We start from the raw sequence: 16,356 nt of genomic DNA, 5'->3' as shown, positions 1-16,356 counted from the left end.
ACCTCTAACTTCTACTTAAGTGTACTGGATGGCTCTTTCATACACTACATTAACAGCTTCAGTCTTTCCTGCTTTCCAATTCTAAATTTTTGTTTTTCCTATGTCACCCTTTCCAGTTAGGCCATCAATGGTTCCTAATGCCATTTCTCAACTGTGGTCAGAGTCTTCCCTTGAGCTGAGGTGTGTGGGCTTGAGCACAACAATCACATATATCCACCCATGTTTCTTTGGGCTTCCTTTGCTATATACTTTAAATGTAAGAGATGATTAGGTAATCAACTTGAAAAACAGGAGAACTGCAGTTTTATTCAAGCTCAGTACTGTCTCAAAGGATCTTGGGTGAGTTTGAAACATCATTAAATATCCACAAATAACATTTATAAATACTGCTTAATCTAAAATGACAGAAAGGAAAGGTTAAAAAGTCTGGCAGAGACTTCTTTCCACATTGGACAACTGGGTTGTAAGGAAATTTTAAGATTGCAGAGAGAATGTCAGAAAGAAAAAAAAAATTAATAATAATGCTGTCTTTTTCACTTATATAATTTTTAAAAAAAAGAAAAGGGAATACAATTATTTCTGGCAATATCAAAAGTGTAAATTTTCATCAACTCTGCAGAAAAATATCAATTAGGTTTCACATAGCAGTGCTAAAGTAGATTAAAGGAATGAGTAAACCTGTACCCAAATAGTACTAATTCTTTGCAGGGATTTTAACTGGTTATCTCACTTTTCTACCTTATTTAGTAATGGTGGTGTAGTCCTTTTAAAACAGATTATAGATAATAAAGCTGTTTCTATGTCTAGCAAATGGATTATGGTTAAAAAGTGCAATGCCAAGATAGTTAAAAACAATTCTCTAAAAGGAAGGAGGTCCACAGGACAAATGATTTCCCTGCATGGGTCATGGGCTTACCCTCCCTGTAATGAGCTCCTGGATGAGGCTGGGGTGAGACATTTTCTTCTAGCTCTTCTTAAAGTTGCCACATTTCAGCTTTTCATTTTAATACAGAGGACATCAGTGAAATTTGAAATGGGAAGACCTTTTTCATTAATAAACCACCCAAATATCTAGAGTATTTGAAAAGAAGAAAGAAGATATAGAGAAGAAACAAAGTAAAAAAGGGAAAAAACAGAAGTGAAGATCCCCCTCTTGTGTATCAAGGTAAATACCACTTTATTATTTACCAAGAGACCAAAAAATAAGAAGTGTGCATCAAAATCACATACAGCAAGAGTCAGCTGTAGAGAAAAAAGTCTTCTTTTTTGCCCAAACTCAAAAGTGTTCTTTGAGAATCAAGTCTGGATAAAATAGTGTACCAGATATTATTAATACAAGAAACAAAAAGAAGTTAAAATCTCTCAGTCCATGTCCTCTAGGAGCTTACAATCATTTAGGGAGATAAGTTTCATATGAAACAGCTAATTAAAATGCAAAGCAAAAGAGGGTTGAAATCCAACAGAAAACAGGGAAGACAAATGCATATAATGTGTGCAAAGACTAATGTAAATTTCAACAGGACAAAAAATCTTATGGAAAAGGAAAATGCAAATGTAATATAAGTTCAATAAAGCAGTTATTTATATTCAAGTCCAGTTGATTAAAACACACATACACCCCTACCCTTGGCATAAAAACAATACAGAGAAACATGTTTACAGACTTCATTTAGCCTAGTACTAACAGCACTAAGGATGCACAGCAGAAGAAAATTAGATGTAAGGATCTTAGGGAAATCTGCAGTTCAATTCTGGAAAACACATTAGCCATTAATCACAGGAGCCCAACACAGACATAGTAAAAAATAAATAAATAAATAGATAGATAGATTTTCACAGCAGTAAGCCAGCGTATCCCATTTGAATAGTTTATACTTTTTTCAGTTTAGCATCAGAAGAATCATCCCATTAAAATAAGATCAGTGTTTTTCACTTTCGCAATAAAGACAAAGACTATCACTCAAGATAGTTGCTTGCCAGCTACTTTAAGAACAGTCTTCACCATAGTTCTTCAAAAGACTTTGCTCCCCATTGTAGGCTCTCCTTTGAAACACACATAAATCCCAAGCATTAAGTTGAATATTTAGCAAAGGCCACAAATAAACTTCAGAGCCAACAATGACAATGAGAATCGCAACAGCTTCAGAGCCTGACACTAATTTACTGAGGCATATCAGGAACTCTTGGGAATGAAGTGTCTGCTAATTAGGCCACCATGAACAGATTCCCAAACCTTGACAAAGTTTTTTGAAGCATCTGATGATGAACTTTGATTTATGGGCTGTCTAGGTAAAAATCGAACAGATGGTACCTTTTAACAATAATTGACACCTGAGTTTGTTAAGGATCTCAGTCTCTAGGAAAACATGTGGCTCTATAGAGGAAAACAACATAGAACACTTTTCGAGTCACCTACCTTATCTTTGTCTTCAACGACATCTGCCAAGACATCATCTGGATCCAGGATTCCTCCATCTGTGTATTCTAAGTGATGAATCTTCACCCAGTATGCAGGATCCTGTGGGAGAACAACCAAGAACTTTTGTTAACTAAAGCTTTTTTAAAATAAAAGGTTCATGTCAATGTATGGCAAAAACTACTACAATATTGTAAAGTAATTAGCCCCCAACTAAAATAAATAAATTTATTAAAAAATAATAAAATAAAATAAAATAAAAGGTAAAATATTTTTTAATTTTAAAAATAAATTGACTCATTAAAAATACACTCTAGCAATAAAACTTTTAAACACCTAACACAAATGTTATCTGTTTATTTAGATATATTTGTGGCATGATTATCCTGTTTAAGTCAGTAAATCAAAGTATACATGTTTTAACAGTTTTCCAGGAAGATAAATGACAATGGAAAAATAAGTTGCCCTAGCCATTTGTACAGCATATTCAAGGAATTTTGAATAATCTTTGATTTAGGTAATACCCAGGACTTCCCTGGTGGCTCAGACGGTAAAGAATCGCCTGCAATGCAGGAGACCCGGGTTCAATTCCTGGGTTGGGAAGATCCTCTGGAAAAGGGAATGGCTACCCACTCCAATATTCTTGCCTGGGAAATCCCATGGACAGAGTAGCCTGGTGAGCTACAGTCCATGGGGTCACAGAGAGTCAAACACGACTGAGCAACTAATACTAGGTAATCCCAAGAATAATCTGGAAAAGAAAGATCTTCTCGAAAGTATTTTCTGAACCTGAGATCCTAAAGATGCAGCAAAAAGTCAAAAGTTAGACATCTGTGATGGTAATAGCTATCATCTTAGGTACACAATTGCAATGAGATGACCAAAATCCTTTTCAACTTTTCACATCTCTGTGCTGTACACATACCCTCAACTCTGAGACTGGCAATGGCATTTGAAACAAGAGCTCCAGCACTGACTTCCAATCCCTGAAGCATGGGAGAAACTAAAACCGTGTTCACAGTCGAATGGGCTAGGGGTGCTCACTGAATTGGGCTGGTGATTTAGGGGATTTCCAAGTATTATTTTTATAAAAAATTGCTTCAGACTGTAAAGCTTCAGGAATTACTTTCCCAATTGGATATGCAGCTAGACACTCTGCTCTGATTCAGGTCCATTACTTCTGCTGCTGCTGCTGCTAAGTCGCTTCAGTCGTGTCCGACTCTGTGCGACCCCACAGACGGCAGCCCACCAGGCTCCCCCGTCCCTGGGATTCTCCAGGCAAGAACACTGGAGTGGGTTGCCATTTCCTTCTCCAATGCATGAAAGTGAAAAGTGAAAGTGAAGTCGCTCAGTCGTGCCTGTCTCTCAGCGACCCCATGGACTACAGCCTACCAGGCTCCGCTGTCCATGGGATTTTCCAGGCAAGAGTACTGGAGTGGGTCGCCAGTGCCTTCTCCACCGTTACTTCTATACCACCTATTTCTGGAAATGATATAGTAGTTATCTGTTATAACAATAAGAACAAGAACCAATGAATGAAGAAAAACATTAACAAATAGTTTTTACCAAAATATTCAAGGCATAATCAATTTGGTTCTGTGATACTTAGAAAGGCCCTCAGTTGGGTAACTTTTGAGCTATGAGCACCCAGTATCCACTAAAGAAATGAATACCAGTTTGTGAGAAGACACAGGAATTCTTCTAGGCTAAAGCTCTAAGCCTTTACTACGCATCAATCTTTGTAAAGGGTAAGCCCTAACCATAGCCCACAGAATTCAATTGCAGTTTCACAAAAACTAATTGAAATGGTTGCTATATAGCCTTCTCTTTAGCTGATCCTGATAAAAGGCAAGGGCATACTATTAAATAATTTTTAAAGCATCTATTCGGAGGGCTAATGATATGTGACTCAATACATAGCTTTTCAGTAAGTCAACTTGATAAAATTATTGGCTTAAAAAATCTGAAGGAATCCTCCTTGGATAATCTTTCAAAACTTCAAAATTAAGTGTTCTACAGAGTATCTAAAGAGGAACTCCAAATAGAATGATTTTTTTTTTTTTTTTGCTTCTATTACTAGACTTATAGTGTGGAAACATGAATGATTTATTAGGAAACAGCCCAATTCTATTTTGCCAGATAGAGATCACAAAGATATAAGCAGTGACTACACAACCAGGTAAGAAAGGCATCCATAGCTCAGATTCGGAGAAGGCAATGGCACCCCACTCCAGTACTCTTGCCTGGAAAATCCCATGGACGGAGGAGCCTGGTAGGCTGCAGTCCATGGGGTCGCTGAGAGTCGGACACGACTGAGCGACTTCACTTTCACTTTTCACTTTCATGCATTGGGGAAGGAAATGGCAACCCACTTCAGTGTTCTTGCCTGGAGAATCCCAGAGACGGGGAGCCTGGTGGGCTACCGTCTATGGGGTCGCACAGAGTCGGCTACAACTGAAGCGACTTAGCAGCAGCAGCAGCTCAGATTCTTTGATCAAAGAGCTTTGACAACTCAAGGCTAATTGTGCTATAAAAGCTAAGTACAATACACTAGATTCTCAACAGGGAAGATACTGTGGCAGACAAAATGCTATATGTAATGGCCACTGGACTATATGGAAAAGAGCAAAACAAAACTGTCCCCATGATCTTTGGGAATTCTACCTTTTTGGTATGACTATGTTACAAGGGCTTCCCTGGTGGCTCAGCTGGTAAAGAATCTGCCTACAATGTGGGAGACTTGGGTTCAATCCCTGGCTTGGGAAGATCACATGGAGAAGGGAAAGGCTACCTACTCCAATATTCTGGCCTGGAGAATTCCATGGACTGTATAGTCCATGGGGTTGCAAAGAGTCAGACATAACTGAGAAACTTTCACTATGCTACAAGCAATGTATTTCTCCAAATCTACATAGAACTTCTAGCTAAAATTATACAATATCGCATTTTTCTTATAAAAATATTCCTCTTATCAAAAAAGTTCCATTTATTTCCATTACTTCCATTGAGTTGGTTTTTGATATATTACAGCTCTGTAGATGAAACTTGCTGATTTTAACTGCATTTATAAAAAACTAAAGAGTAGTTTTATATCCAATTATTTAAATCAGACATCAAGTTCTCTGCATTTTCCTCATACTGTTTGTAAAAGTGGATTTTATCACCTAAGACTAAGGTAAACAACTCAACCCAACAACTGCTGGTAGAAATTATTAAAGTATACTTCTCTTCCTGCCTACAGAGAAAGAAAACCAAACACTTAGACTTAAACCAGGGAAACTCAGCAAATATCAGGGAACAGGATCTGATCAATGGCAAAGGGAAGAGCAGACAAGAGGCAGCAAGATGGGTTGTTGCATCCTGGAGAATGCCTCCCTCTCACACACTGGAGGATCTAAGACCTTCTGGCAAGTCAGGCACTGGAGTTGAAATGAAGACATTTGTTTCTGGTTTTAATTCAAAAATACAGAACTTAAGTTTTACAAACTTAAAATCAAGTGAAACAGTAATTTGATACATTTTGAAATCATATATTCAATAGGAAAAAAAAAAATTAAGTCAACTACACAGTGCCAGAACATAAAGACTCTTTGCAGTTTTAACTCTGTTCTACATTGATAATGCCATTTTATACACTCACAAAGAAAGAGTAAACTAATGACAAACACACATCTAATTCTGAACAAAAACCAATGAGCTATATGAAAATTGTCTGAGTTAATATTTTGCACATCAAGAGAGATAAATCAACACAATATGTACCAACTGTGATTCTGTCCCCATGGCATTGTGGCCATGGTGTTATAGATCATTTTAAGAATGTGTGTACAATATTTGCAGCCAATAAGCCATCATAAGGCCATAAATTTAACCTGACTCCTTTATGCATGTAAAAATTTCCACCATTACATCAGACAACATTTTGCATTTCATTTGCTTGGTTTTATTACCATCATGAATAAAACTGATCAAACATGAAAAGATGTATGCATATATGTCTTGGTTCACCCTATTAATCACTAGGAAAAGTTTACTCTATTTTTCATAATTGTAACATTTAATCTACCTTTATATTACACAAATATTTATAATATGTATTACTTTTAAATTATTTCAAAAATACCCCTAGTACACACGCTATACACTAAATCATATTACTTATACCCCTAGGATCATTAAAGTATTGAAAAATAACATATTAAAAATTATGTTTCCTTTACTTCTGATAGTATCTTATCCATTTTAAAAATAATACACAGTTAACTTATATCCTACTGGAATCTGAAAACTAAAAAGAATCTAAAAGGATGAAATGGAAAATGAAACAGAAATGTATGCATTATAGAAAGAAGACAATTTCTGGGTACTTTTAATGATTGAGGTAGAAACTTTCAAACAGGCACTGATATTAACAGCAGCAAATGTTCTTCATTGCTGGCAGTGACAGAAAATTTGACCCCATGCCCTAGAAAATTTATAATATCCAATGTTTTCAGTTCAGTCACTCAGTCGTGTCCGACTCTTTGCAACCACATGAACCACAGCACGCCAGGCCTCTCTGTCCATCACCAACTCCCGGAGTCCACCCAAACCCATGTCTATCGAGTCAGTGATGCCATCCAGCCATCTCATCCTCTGTCGTCCCCTTCTCCTCCTGCCCTCAATCTTTCCCAGCATCAGGGTCTTTTCAAATGAGTCAGCTCTTCGCATCAGGTGGCCAAAGTATTGGAGTTTCAGCTTCAACATCAGTCCTTCCAATGAATATTCCGGACTGATTTCTTTTAGGATGGACTGTTTGGATCTCCTTGCAGTCCAAGGGACTCTGAAGAGTCTTCTCCAAAACCACAGTACAAAAGCATCAATTCTTCGGTGCTCAGCTTTCTTTATAGTCCAACTCTCACATCCATACATGATCACAATGGAAAAACCATAGCCTTGACTAGACGAACCTTTGCTGGCAAAGTGATGTCTCTGCTTTTTAATATGCTGTCTAGGTTGGTCATAACTTTCCTTTCAAGGAATAAGAGTCTTTTGATTTCATTGCTGCAATCACCATCTGCAGTGATTTTGGAGCCCAGAAAAATAAAGTCAGCCACTGTTTCCACTGTTTCGCCATCTATATGCCATGAAGTGATGGGACTGGATGCCATGATCTTAGTTTTCTGAATGTTGAGCTTTAAGCCAAATTTTTCACTCTCCTCTTTCACTTTCATCAAGAGGCTCTTTAGTTCTTCTCCAATGTTTTGAAGAACAATAATTTTCTATCTACAATACATACAGGAGTTGACAGACAAACCAGATACTATGATGCTGTGACTACCAAGCACTGGGATTATATTGATGATCAAGGGAGAGTTTCTAAGCAAAATGCCTCTGGTTCAAGAAGAGGGAAAAATAACCTGCATGGCCCACAAGGCCCAGAGGTGAAGAGAAGAGTGCTGTGAAGGAAAAGCCAATGGATAGAGAAGGGCTGTGTTTATTAGTGAGCTGTGTTTACCGTGCTCAATAACATAACTAGGTTCTTTGTGGCTTCATATTTTCAGAAGAAAAATCTTAGCCACTGAAACACAAGAAATGGAATACTACTTTAATGGAAGTTAATGGAAAATTAGAATTTTCCTTGTAGAATTTAACTTCATGAATCTGGTGGAATGTATCCACAAAATGAGATTTCACCATTTTTATCATTATCTTCATCATCAACAGCAGATCATTTGTTTTAGTGCCAACAATAGGCCAGTGATGGGCCCACGTGTTTTATATGGTTAAACTGCTTATCTTTCAACATAGTTAACAAAATAGTCATCATACCTAACAATCCATTTTACAAATGAGGAAAGCAAGGCACCAGTAGGTGAACTTACTTACTGAAGGTCAAATGCTAATAAGACAGCAGAGACAAGGTGCATTTTTTAAACATAGAAAATACTTTAGAGTAAAGAACTTAACAAAAAGCACAATTACCTTAGAAGGGAATCAGACCCATTTCTATGTACTAAGTAAATGGATCTAAGCAAGCTGTCATTACTCTGGGCCTCATCAGTGAACCAGGAGGCTCCCTGGCCTCTGCACAGGGTACCACGTGAAGGTCAAAGAATAGAGGACACAGTGGGCAATAACGGAAGACCCCAAAGTCTTTGTGTGTCCAGTGTTTCACAAGTGAGAGAAGCTTCAGAGCATAACTGCTCATGATCATGAAATTAAAGGTTTGGGAAGCAATGGAATAAAGAACAGAAAGGGAGCTTGAGGTATCACAAGTTGGATAGAAAGTTACAAAGTTTTATGTGCATTCACATTTTAACTAACTACTTCTTTCATAATCCTCTGGGGTTACTCTCCATTCTACCCCAGACCAAAAGAGAATCAGATGTACCCAGGAAACAGAGCGGACAGAGCAGGGATGAAGACTATTTAGGACAGGCAGAGAGCAGGAGTCTCTGAGTAACCAATCAAAGACAGTGTAGGGAGGAAGAATTCCCAGAAATGATAACCTGAGCAAAAGCTAGCAGAGCAGCACTGATACCTGAAAGAGAAGAATTAAGACAGAAAGGGGGCTTTCCCGATAGCTCAATTGGTAAAGAATCCACGTGCAATGCGGGAGACCTGGGTTCAATCCCTGGGTTGGGAAGATCCCCTGGAGAAGGGAAAGGCTACCCACTCCAGTGTTCTGGCCTAGAGAATCCCATAGACTGTATAGTCCATGGGGTCGCAGAGTCAGACATGATTGAGTGACTTTCACTTTCACTTTTTCAAGACAGAAAGGGTAACACTGACACAGAGCTTATAAGCTGGCCCTGAATTCAGAACAGAACTCCATGTTACCAAGATAAATCAAGCACAAACTTGAGAAAAAACTAATCAGGAAAAGAATGTGAGCTGATGCCACTTTGGTCAAGTACATTTCCAAAGAAACCAGGAGAACTAGGATGGAACCAAGGGTTTTTAGACTGGGTTGCAAGTAATAATACCTGGTGAATTCAATAACAGAATTACAATTAACACATAATTTATATATAAAGTGAAGATGAATCAACTGATCTGTAAATTCACTTCCAGTTTTAAAAATCTATGACCCTACCAACAGAAACTTGATATAGCCATACTAACATCAGATAAACAAGACTAAGTCACATTACTACAGGTAAAAAGGGATGTTTCATAATGATTTAAGGATCAATTCAATTGGAAGAAAACTGTTAAATTTATATGTACCAAATATAATTTCAACACATACATTGCCAAAATAGATAATAAACACACACATACATGCACACAAAATCACAATCAGTGGGAGACTTTTAATAGGAAACAAAAAGGTCAGTAAAATATAAATCTGAACACTATTAACCAAGTGATCTTATTTATATCACATATATACAAAACACTGTACCCCTAAAAGATTAGAAAACACATTCTTTACAAGTATACCTGGAATAACAAATTTCAAAAGTCTGGAATTATTCAGAATTTGCCCTCCAATCACAGTGGAATCAATAACAAAAGATCTAGAAAAGACCTGGCTATTTGGAAATTAAGAAATAAAGTTCTGAATAAAACAGATTAAAAAACAAATGGACTTAGAAAACAGTTTAACTTAAAAATTATTAAAATAACAAAAATATAGGGTGCAGCTAAAGCAGTGCCCAATGAAACAATTATGGCCTTTACTGCGAATATTAGCAAAAGTTAAACCTAAAAGAAAAGCTAAAGCTATGACAAACCTAGACGGCCTATTAAAAAGCAGAGACATCACTTTCCTGACAAAGGTCCTTATAGTCAAAGCTATCATTTTTCTAGTATTCATATATGGATATGAGAATTGGACCCATAAAGACAGCTGAGCACCAAAGAATTCATGCTTTTGAATTGTGGTGCTGGAGAAGACTCTTGAGAGTTCTTTGGACTGCAAGGAGATCAAATTAGTCAATCCTAAAGGAAATCAACCCTGAGTATTTATTGGAAGGACTGATGTTGAAGCTGAGACTCCAATACTTTGGCCATCTGATGCAAAGAGCTGACTCACTAGAAAAGACTCTGATAATGGGAAAGATTGAAGGCAAAAGAAGAAGGGGAGTGGCAGAGAATGAGATGGTTAGATAGTATCAATGAACATGAATTTGAGAAAACTCCAGGAGACAGTGGAGGATAGAGTAGACTGGCATGCTGCAGTCCATGGTGTCACAGAGTCGGGCACAACTTTGTGACTGAACAACAACAAAAAGTCAAGAAGGTAGAAAAGAACAGCAAAGACAGAAGGAAGGAAATAAAGAGAAAAATAATCAATGAGTTAACAAATATAAATCAAAGTTGGCTATATAAAAAGCTTGATAAAATTAATACTTAGCAAGCCTGATAAGTACAAAAGAGAAAACATGAATTTCCATATTAAGGAAAGAGAAAAGCAATACTCGTAGATTTCATAGATAAAGAAGATGTTGTAAAATCTTTTAGACCTCCAAAACTGACAATTTATAAAATTGAACAAATTTTTAGAACAAATTTGTTTAAACTGAACAAATTCTTTGAAAAGTACAACTTGCCAATACAGACAATAAAAAGAAAATATACATGGACAACAGTAAGGAGGCTCCTTCAAAAACTAAAAACAGAGTTACCATATGATCCAGCAATCCTTCTCCTGAGCATATATTCATAAAAGACAAAATCTCTAATTCAAAAAGACCATGTACCCCAATATTCACAGCAGCAATATGTACAATAGACAAGACATGGAAGCAACCTAAATATCCATTGACAGATGAATGTATTAAAAAAAAGACATGGTATACATATACAATGGAATACTACTCAGCCATAAAAAACGAAATATTGCCACATGCAGCAATAATGGATGGACCTAGAGATTATCATACCAAGTGAAGTAAGTCAGACAGAGAAATACAACATATAACAGACATCACTTACATGTGGAATCTAACAGATAACACAAATGAACTTACTTACAAAGCAGAAATAGACTCACAGACATGGAAAACTTGTGATTACCAAAGAGAAAAGCGAGAGGGGATGGTTAAATTAGGATTATGGGATAAACAGATATACACCATTTATATATAAAACAGATAAACAAGAATTTACTGTATAGCACAAGGAACTATACTCAATATCTTGTAATAACCTATGGATGTGTGTTCAGTTGCTTCAGTCATGTCTGACACTTTGCGACCTTATCAACTGTAGCCTGCCAGGCTCCTCTGCCCATGGGATTCTCCAGGCAAGAATACTGGAGTGGGTTGCCATGCCCTCGTCCAGGGGATCTTCCTGATCCAGGGATCCAACCCGTGTCTCTTTAGTCTCCTGCATTGGCAGGCAGGTTCGTTACTGTTAGCGCCACCGGGGAAGCCCTGTAATAACCTATAATGGGAAAGAATCTGAAAAGTATCTGTATAACTGAATCAGTGTGCTGCACATGTTAAATTAACACAATATTGTAAATCAAGTATACTTCAAGAAAAAATAGAAACTGTACATTAGAAATCAATTTAAAAATTTAATCTGTTATTTTAAAGCTTTTTTATAGAGAAAAAATGCCAGGCTCAGATTACTTCACAGAAAATGTCCCTAAAGTTTAAAGAAGAAATAGTGTCAATCTTACAAAATACTCCTGAAAACTAGAAAAGAAATTTTTCCAATCTCATTTTATACGGACAGCATAACATTGATACCAACACTTTACAAGGACATTACAAGAAAATTATAAAAATTTGCATATGGATACATATCTGTAACTCTTAAATGAATAAAGCAATAGTAAATCAAATTCAGTGATGTATATAAAGGATGACACATAATCACCAAGTGGGATTTATTCCAGTAATGCAAAAGTGGTTTAAAATTCAAAAATCAACCAAGGCTATTCACCAAATGAATAAGGAAGAATGAGGATAAAAATTATATAATCACCACAAATGGATGCAACACAAGCAAATGAGACTACTCACCACCAGTTCACAATAACTTTTTAGTGAACAAGGTAAACCTATAACTACACAAGGCAAGAAAAAACAATTTTTTTTTAATGGTAACAATTATAATGGCATCACAAAATCATATACTTAGAAATAAGTCTAACAAAAATGTATAAATCTTCTATGATAAAATTTAAAGAGGCATTTTATGAATTGAAAGATTCAAAAGTGTAAAGATTTTGATCTTGCTCAAATTAACAAGGTTAGGGATAGGATTGTGAGGATCTGGGACAATCATGATTCTCAGATACTGACGATGTGAGTATAAATTTATACAACTGTTTTGGAAAATACTGGCAGTATCTGAATATAAACGTGGCAAAAAAACTGAATATAAACATTCATATAGTTTAGCTATTCCACTTGCAGGTATATACATCCAGAAGAAATGAATATTGATATGCTAAATTACCGAAAGACTTGTAGTAGAGCATTCATAGCAGGATTATTCCTAATACCTAAAAATCTGGAAATAATCCAAATATCTATCACCAATAGAATGTACAAATACCATGTCCATGCAATGGAATACTAAATGTCAACAAGACTAAACTCAAATTTTATAAAACTATATAAGTGGATCTTACAACACCACGTTGAAACAAAGAGACCAATACCAAAGAAAGTACATACTATATAATTCCATGTATAATAAGCTCAAAAACAGGCAGTATTAATTGACACTGAAGTCAGAAGATTGGTTACCTCTGGAGAGGGGAAGGACAGTGAGTGAAAGATACACAAAGGGGCTTCTGGGGCAATATTCTATTTCCTGATGCATATGCTGGCTGTAATTATTTGTACACGTTTCTGTGTGATATACTTTTAAAACTTCACATAAAAATGGAAGGAACTTTTTGTACACCCATGGTGGATTCATGTCAATGTATGGCAAAACAAATACAATATTGTAAAGTTAAAAAATAGATAAATAAACTAATAAAAAAAAAAAACTGATTTTTTCAAACTGAAATACCTACTGGTTTCCTTCGCACAAGACATCTCTACAGATAAACAAATGCAGATCACTAACAAGCTGTTTAGAACAAGTTTCCTTAGAAGTTGAAGAACAAATCCTCAGGCACGTAAAAGAAATTCAGGATTCCCAAAAGATGGGGAAGCCAGGTTATCCCACCAACAGAACAGGCAACTCAATGACCACCAGTTACTAAAAACTTCTAAGACCTACAGAGGGGGTTAAGTGGACCATGAGCTTCAGTGAGCCAACAGTGTGACAAGTCTCTGAAAAAATGTTACCTCCATCTCAGGCTGTGATAATACAGGTTCTATGTCCAGAACAGAGTAGGTAATAAACTCATCCTACACTAAAGTGGTCCCCCAATATTTAGAGAAATTTTTCAAAATTTCTTGAGATAATTATTAGCAAACTGGAGAGTACCTACATAGGTCATGAAGGTAAGACAGCCAGCCCCCTTATCATAACACATAATTTAAGTTTGCTTAAACAAAGGGAAAATTTCACTATCTGAAACACAGTAGAACCACAGTTTATAAGGCACTGAGCTCTCAAAGATATTCAATAAGGAAAAAAGTCTCTTATGGCTAAAACTATCCTTGAAAATCTTTCAGGGAGATATCATGTTGGAGACAAGCCTATCTCCTTTCAATAAGACTAACGCTACTTATTTTTTTTATCCAGGGCTAAAGTATATTATTGTCTTTTCAGTTAAGCACCCAAGTATTTGGATTATGTTGGAGACCATGATCTGTGAGAATGCTTATCTTGAGTATTTAGAGTTGCACTCAGACCAGAGATAGACTCACTAACATAAGCACATGGGAGATGAAACAGAGATAGCAGCTCTCTCATTTCATGGATCCTCTGGGATATGTGCTCGTTGCTCATGCAAGTAATGCTCACGCATTACTCAACTTCTTATCCCCCTCTTTTTCTTTGGTTGAGCTTTTACAAAGTGAATTTATGAAATCTAAACGACCTTCTGAGACTCTCAAATTAAAAGGCTGTTACATACAAGAAAGGTTTGACTTGTTCTGTACTGCTCCAGAAAAGTTACATAAACAACGGAGATGTAGATTAAAGCTCAGCATAAGATCTTCTACAAAGAGCTATCTAAGAGTAGAGTGCTAGAGTAAAGAGCTACAGGTTATCATGGTTACTTGTAGAATGCTTTAAATCTTTTTCATTCATTCATATACATAAAGATGCACATACAATTGATAGTATCCATCAAAGCTAATCTTTGGAGTTATTGTAAAAGATGTCAGCATCACAGCAGCAAGAAATTCTGGATGTAATTGGTTGTATCAAATAAAGCTTGAGTTGCATGAATATGCATTCTCAAATTCTTATTAAAATTTCGAGTAGAGTATGACGAAATAGTAAGTTCTCCATTCCCATAAAGAGTCAAGCAAAGGCTAGATATCTTAAGGAAGCTATAGGATAAGAAAGAGAAATTGTGTGATCCTGAAAACACTATCTCTCAAACCTACAGCTTCTAGAAACTCAAAGGCCTTTAAGACTCTGAAATATACATCTAGAGAAGCTCCTTGAAAGAAATTTCTGCTATATCATAAGAATGCTTTCAGCAATTCGGTATAATTTCATGGTGACTGTGCAATCTCCAAGCAGAAAGTCCATGAACCAAACACCTTGAATATTCCAATGCATCAGTTATTCTAGTGTCTTGCTGTGCAACTAAAACTTCACTAATTTATAAACAAATTTAAGGAAATGGGCTTCCATCACCAAAGTAAAAGAATTGTTTTGGTACATGAGAAAAAAAAAATGGAGAATTGTATATTACAGTCTGATGAAACACTTGCAGATTTGGAAGGGCCAACTAAACTATCACACTATTTAATACAAGGAAGTTGATCATCAATGGATTTTGATACACAAAGATCAAGCTGCAAGGAAGGTACTTGTTGGTTTGTGATATACAATCCTTAAGAAATCAGTCTCAATACAAGAGCACAATTCCAACAGAAATTTTCAATTTTATTTTATAATCCAAGTATTGATAATATTACTCATTCTTCTTTGCAAGCAGAAAAAAAATATTTAAACATGAAGGCATAAACTTCATTTGCTAGTTCATGAATCAATAAAATGTTAATCACTTCATGTCATTTTTCATTCAGTTTTGGGAAATAACCATAATTTCAGCAGTTTTCTTTATATAAAGGACTTTAAAGGCTCATTTTTCACCTTGAGATTAACCTAAACTCATGAGGAAAAATGCTTCAGATATCTAGATTCTTTTTTAAATAGAAGACAAGTTTTAATTACTTCCAAATCTTCTGCCTACATCATCACAGCACACTCTCTTTAAAAGAATATGGAAATTTCCTTTTCCTATAAATTTGTGAATGCGTGCTAAGTCGCTTCAGTCATGTCTGACTCTTTGAGACCCCTTGGTCTGTAGCCCTCCAGGCTCCTCTGTCCATGCGAATTCTCCAGGCAAGAATACTGGAGCGGGTTGCCATGCCCTCCTCCCGGGGAGCTTCCCGACCCAGGGATCAAACTCAGATCTATTACATCTCCTGCATTGGCAGGCAGGTCCTTTACCACTAGCTCCATCTGGGAAGCCCTTCCTATGAATCTAAGAGTGTGTTGAATGCATAATAGCATATGCCTGATATAAATCTTCAGGATTAAGTACAGTGTAATCATAAAACAAAAAGTTTTCTCATGAAAATCAAATTTTAAGTCTGAAATTAACAAAAACTACACCTTTAATTGAAATATCTATTTTGAAAGATTGCCAGTATGAAAGACTTAAAACGTTAAACCATTATAATTCAATAACACTGAAATGCAATGATTCAAAATAACTTTAAACAGCTATTTTTTTTCCAAATCCTGTTTTCCATTAGTTGTTTTCAAATGAAATTTTATAGTCCAAAGACCTGTATGCCAAGGTATTAGAAACTTGTGTGGTCCACAGGAATGCAAAGCCACAGCCAAAG

The 16,356-nt window shown here is 36.2% G+C and overlaps 1 protein-coding gene across 13 annotated transcripts in view; it reads right to left on the bottom strand.

Annotated features, from left to right (window-relative positions):
- Positions 1 to 16,356, bottom strand: part of PARD3B (par-3 family cell polarity regulator beta) — a 1,110,743-nt gene that overhangs the window by 957,678 nt on the left and 136,709 nt on the right. For all 13 annotated transcript variants that reach the window (XR_014078966.1, XR_014078967.1, XM_081577736.1 and 10 more), the window contains exon 2: positions 2,417 to 2,518. Coding sequence is in view for 9 of the 13 variants with exons in the window: in XM_081577736.1 (XP_081433862.1) it covers positions 2,417 to 2,518 (102 nt within the window). In the remaining 4 variants the exon portion in view is untranslated. The remainder of the gene's footprint in view (positions 1 to 2,416; positions 2,519 to 16,356) is intronic.

This window comes from Giraffa tippelskirchi, chromosome 3 (genome assembly GCF_054371585.1).
Source record: "Giraffa tippelskirchi isolate mGirTip1 chromosome 3, T2T-mGirTip1v1.2.pri, whole genome shotgun sequence".
Lineage (NCBI taxonomy): Eukaryota > Metazoa > Chordata > Mammalia > Artiodactyla > Giraffidae > Giraffa > Giraffa tippelskirchi.
The sequence above is the reverse complement of the archived record's forward strand: the minus strand, read 5'-3'. Positions and strand labels throughout refer to the sequence as shown.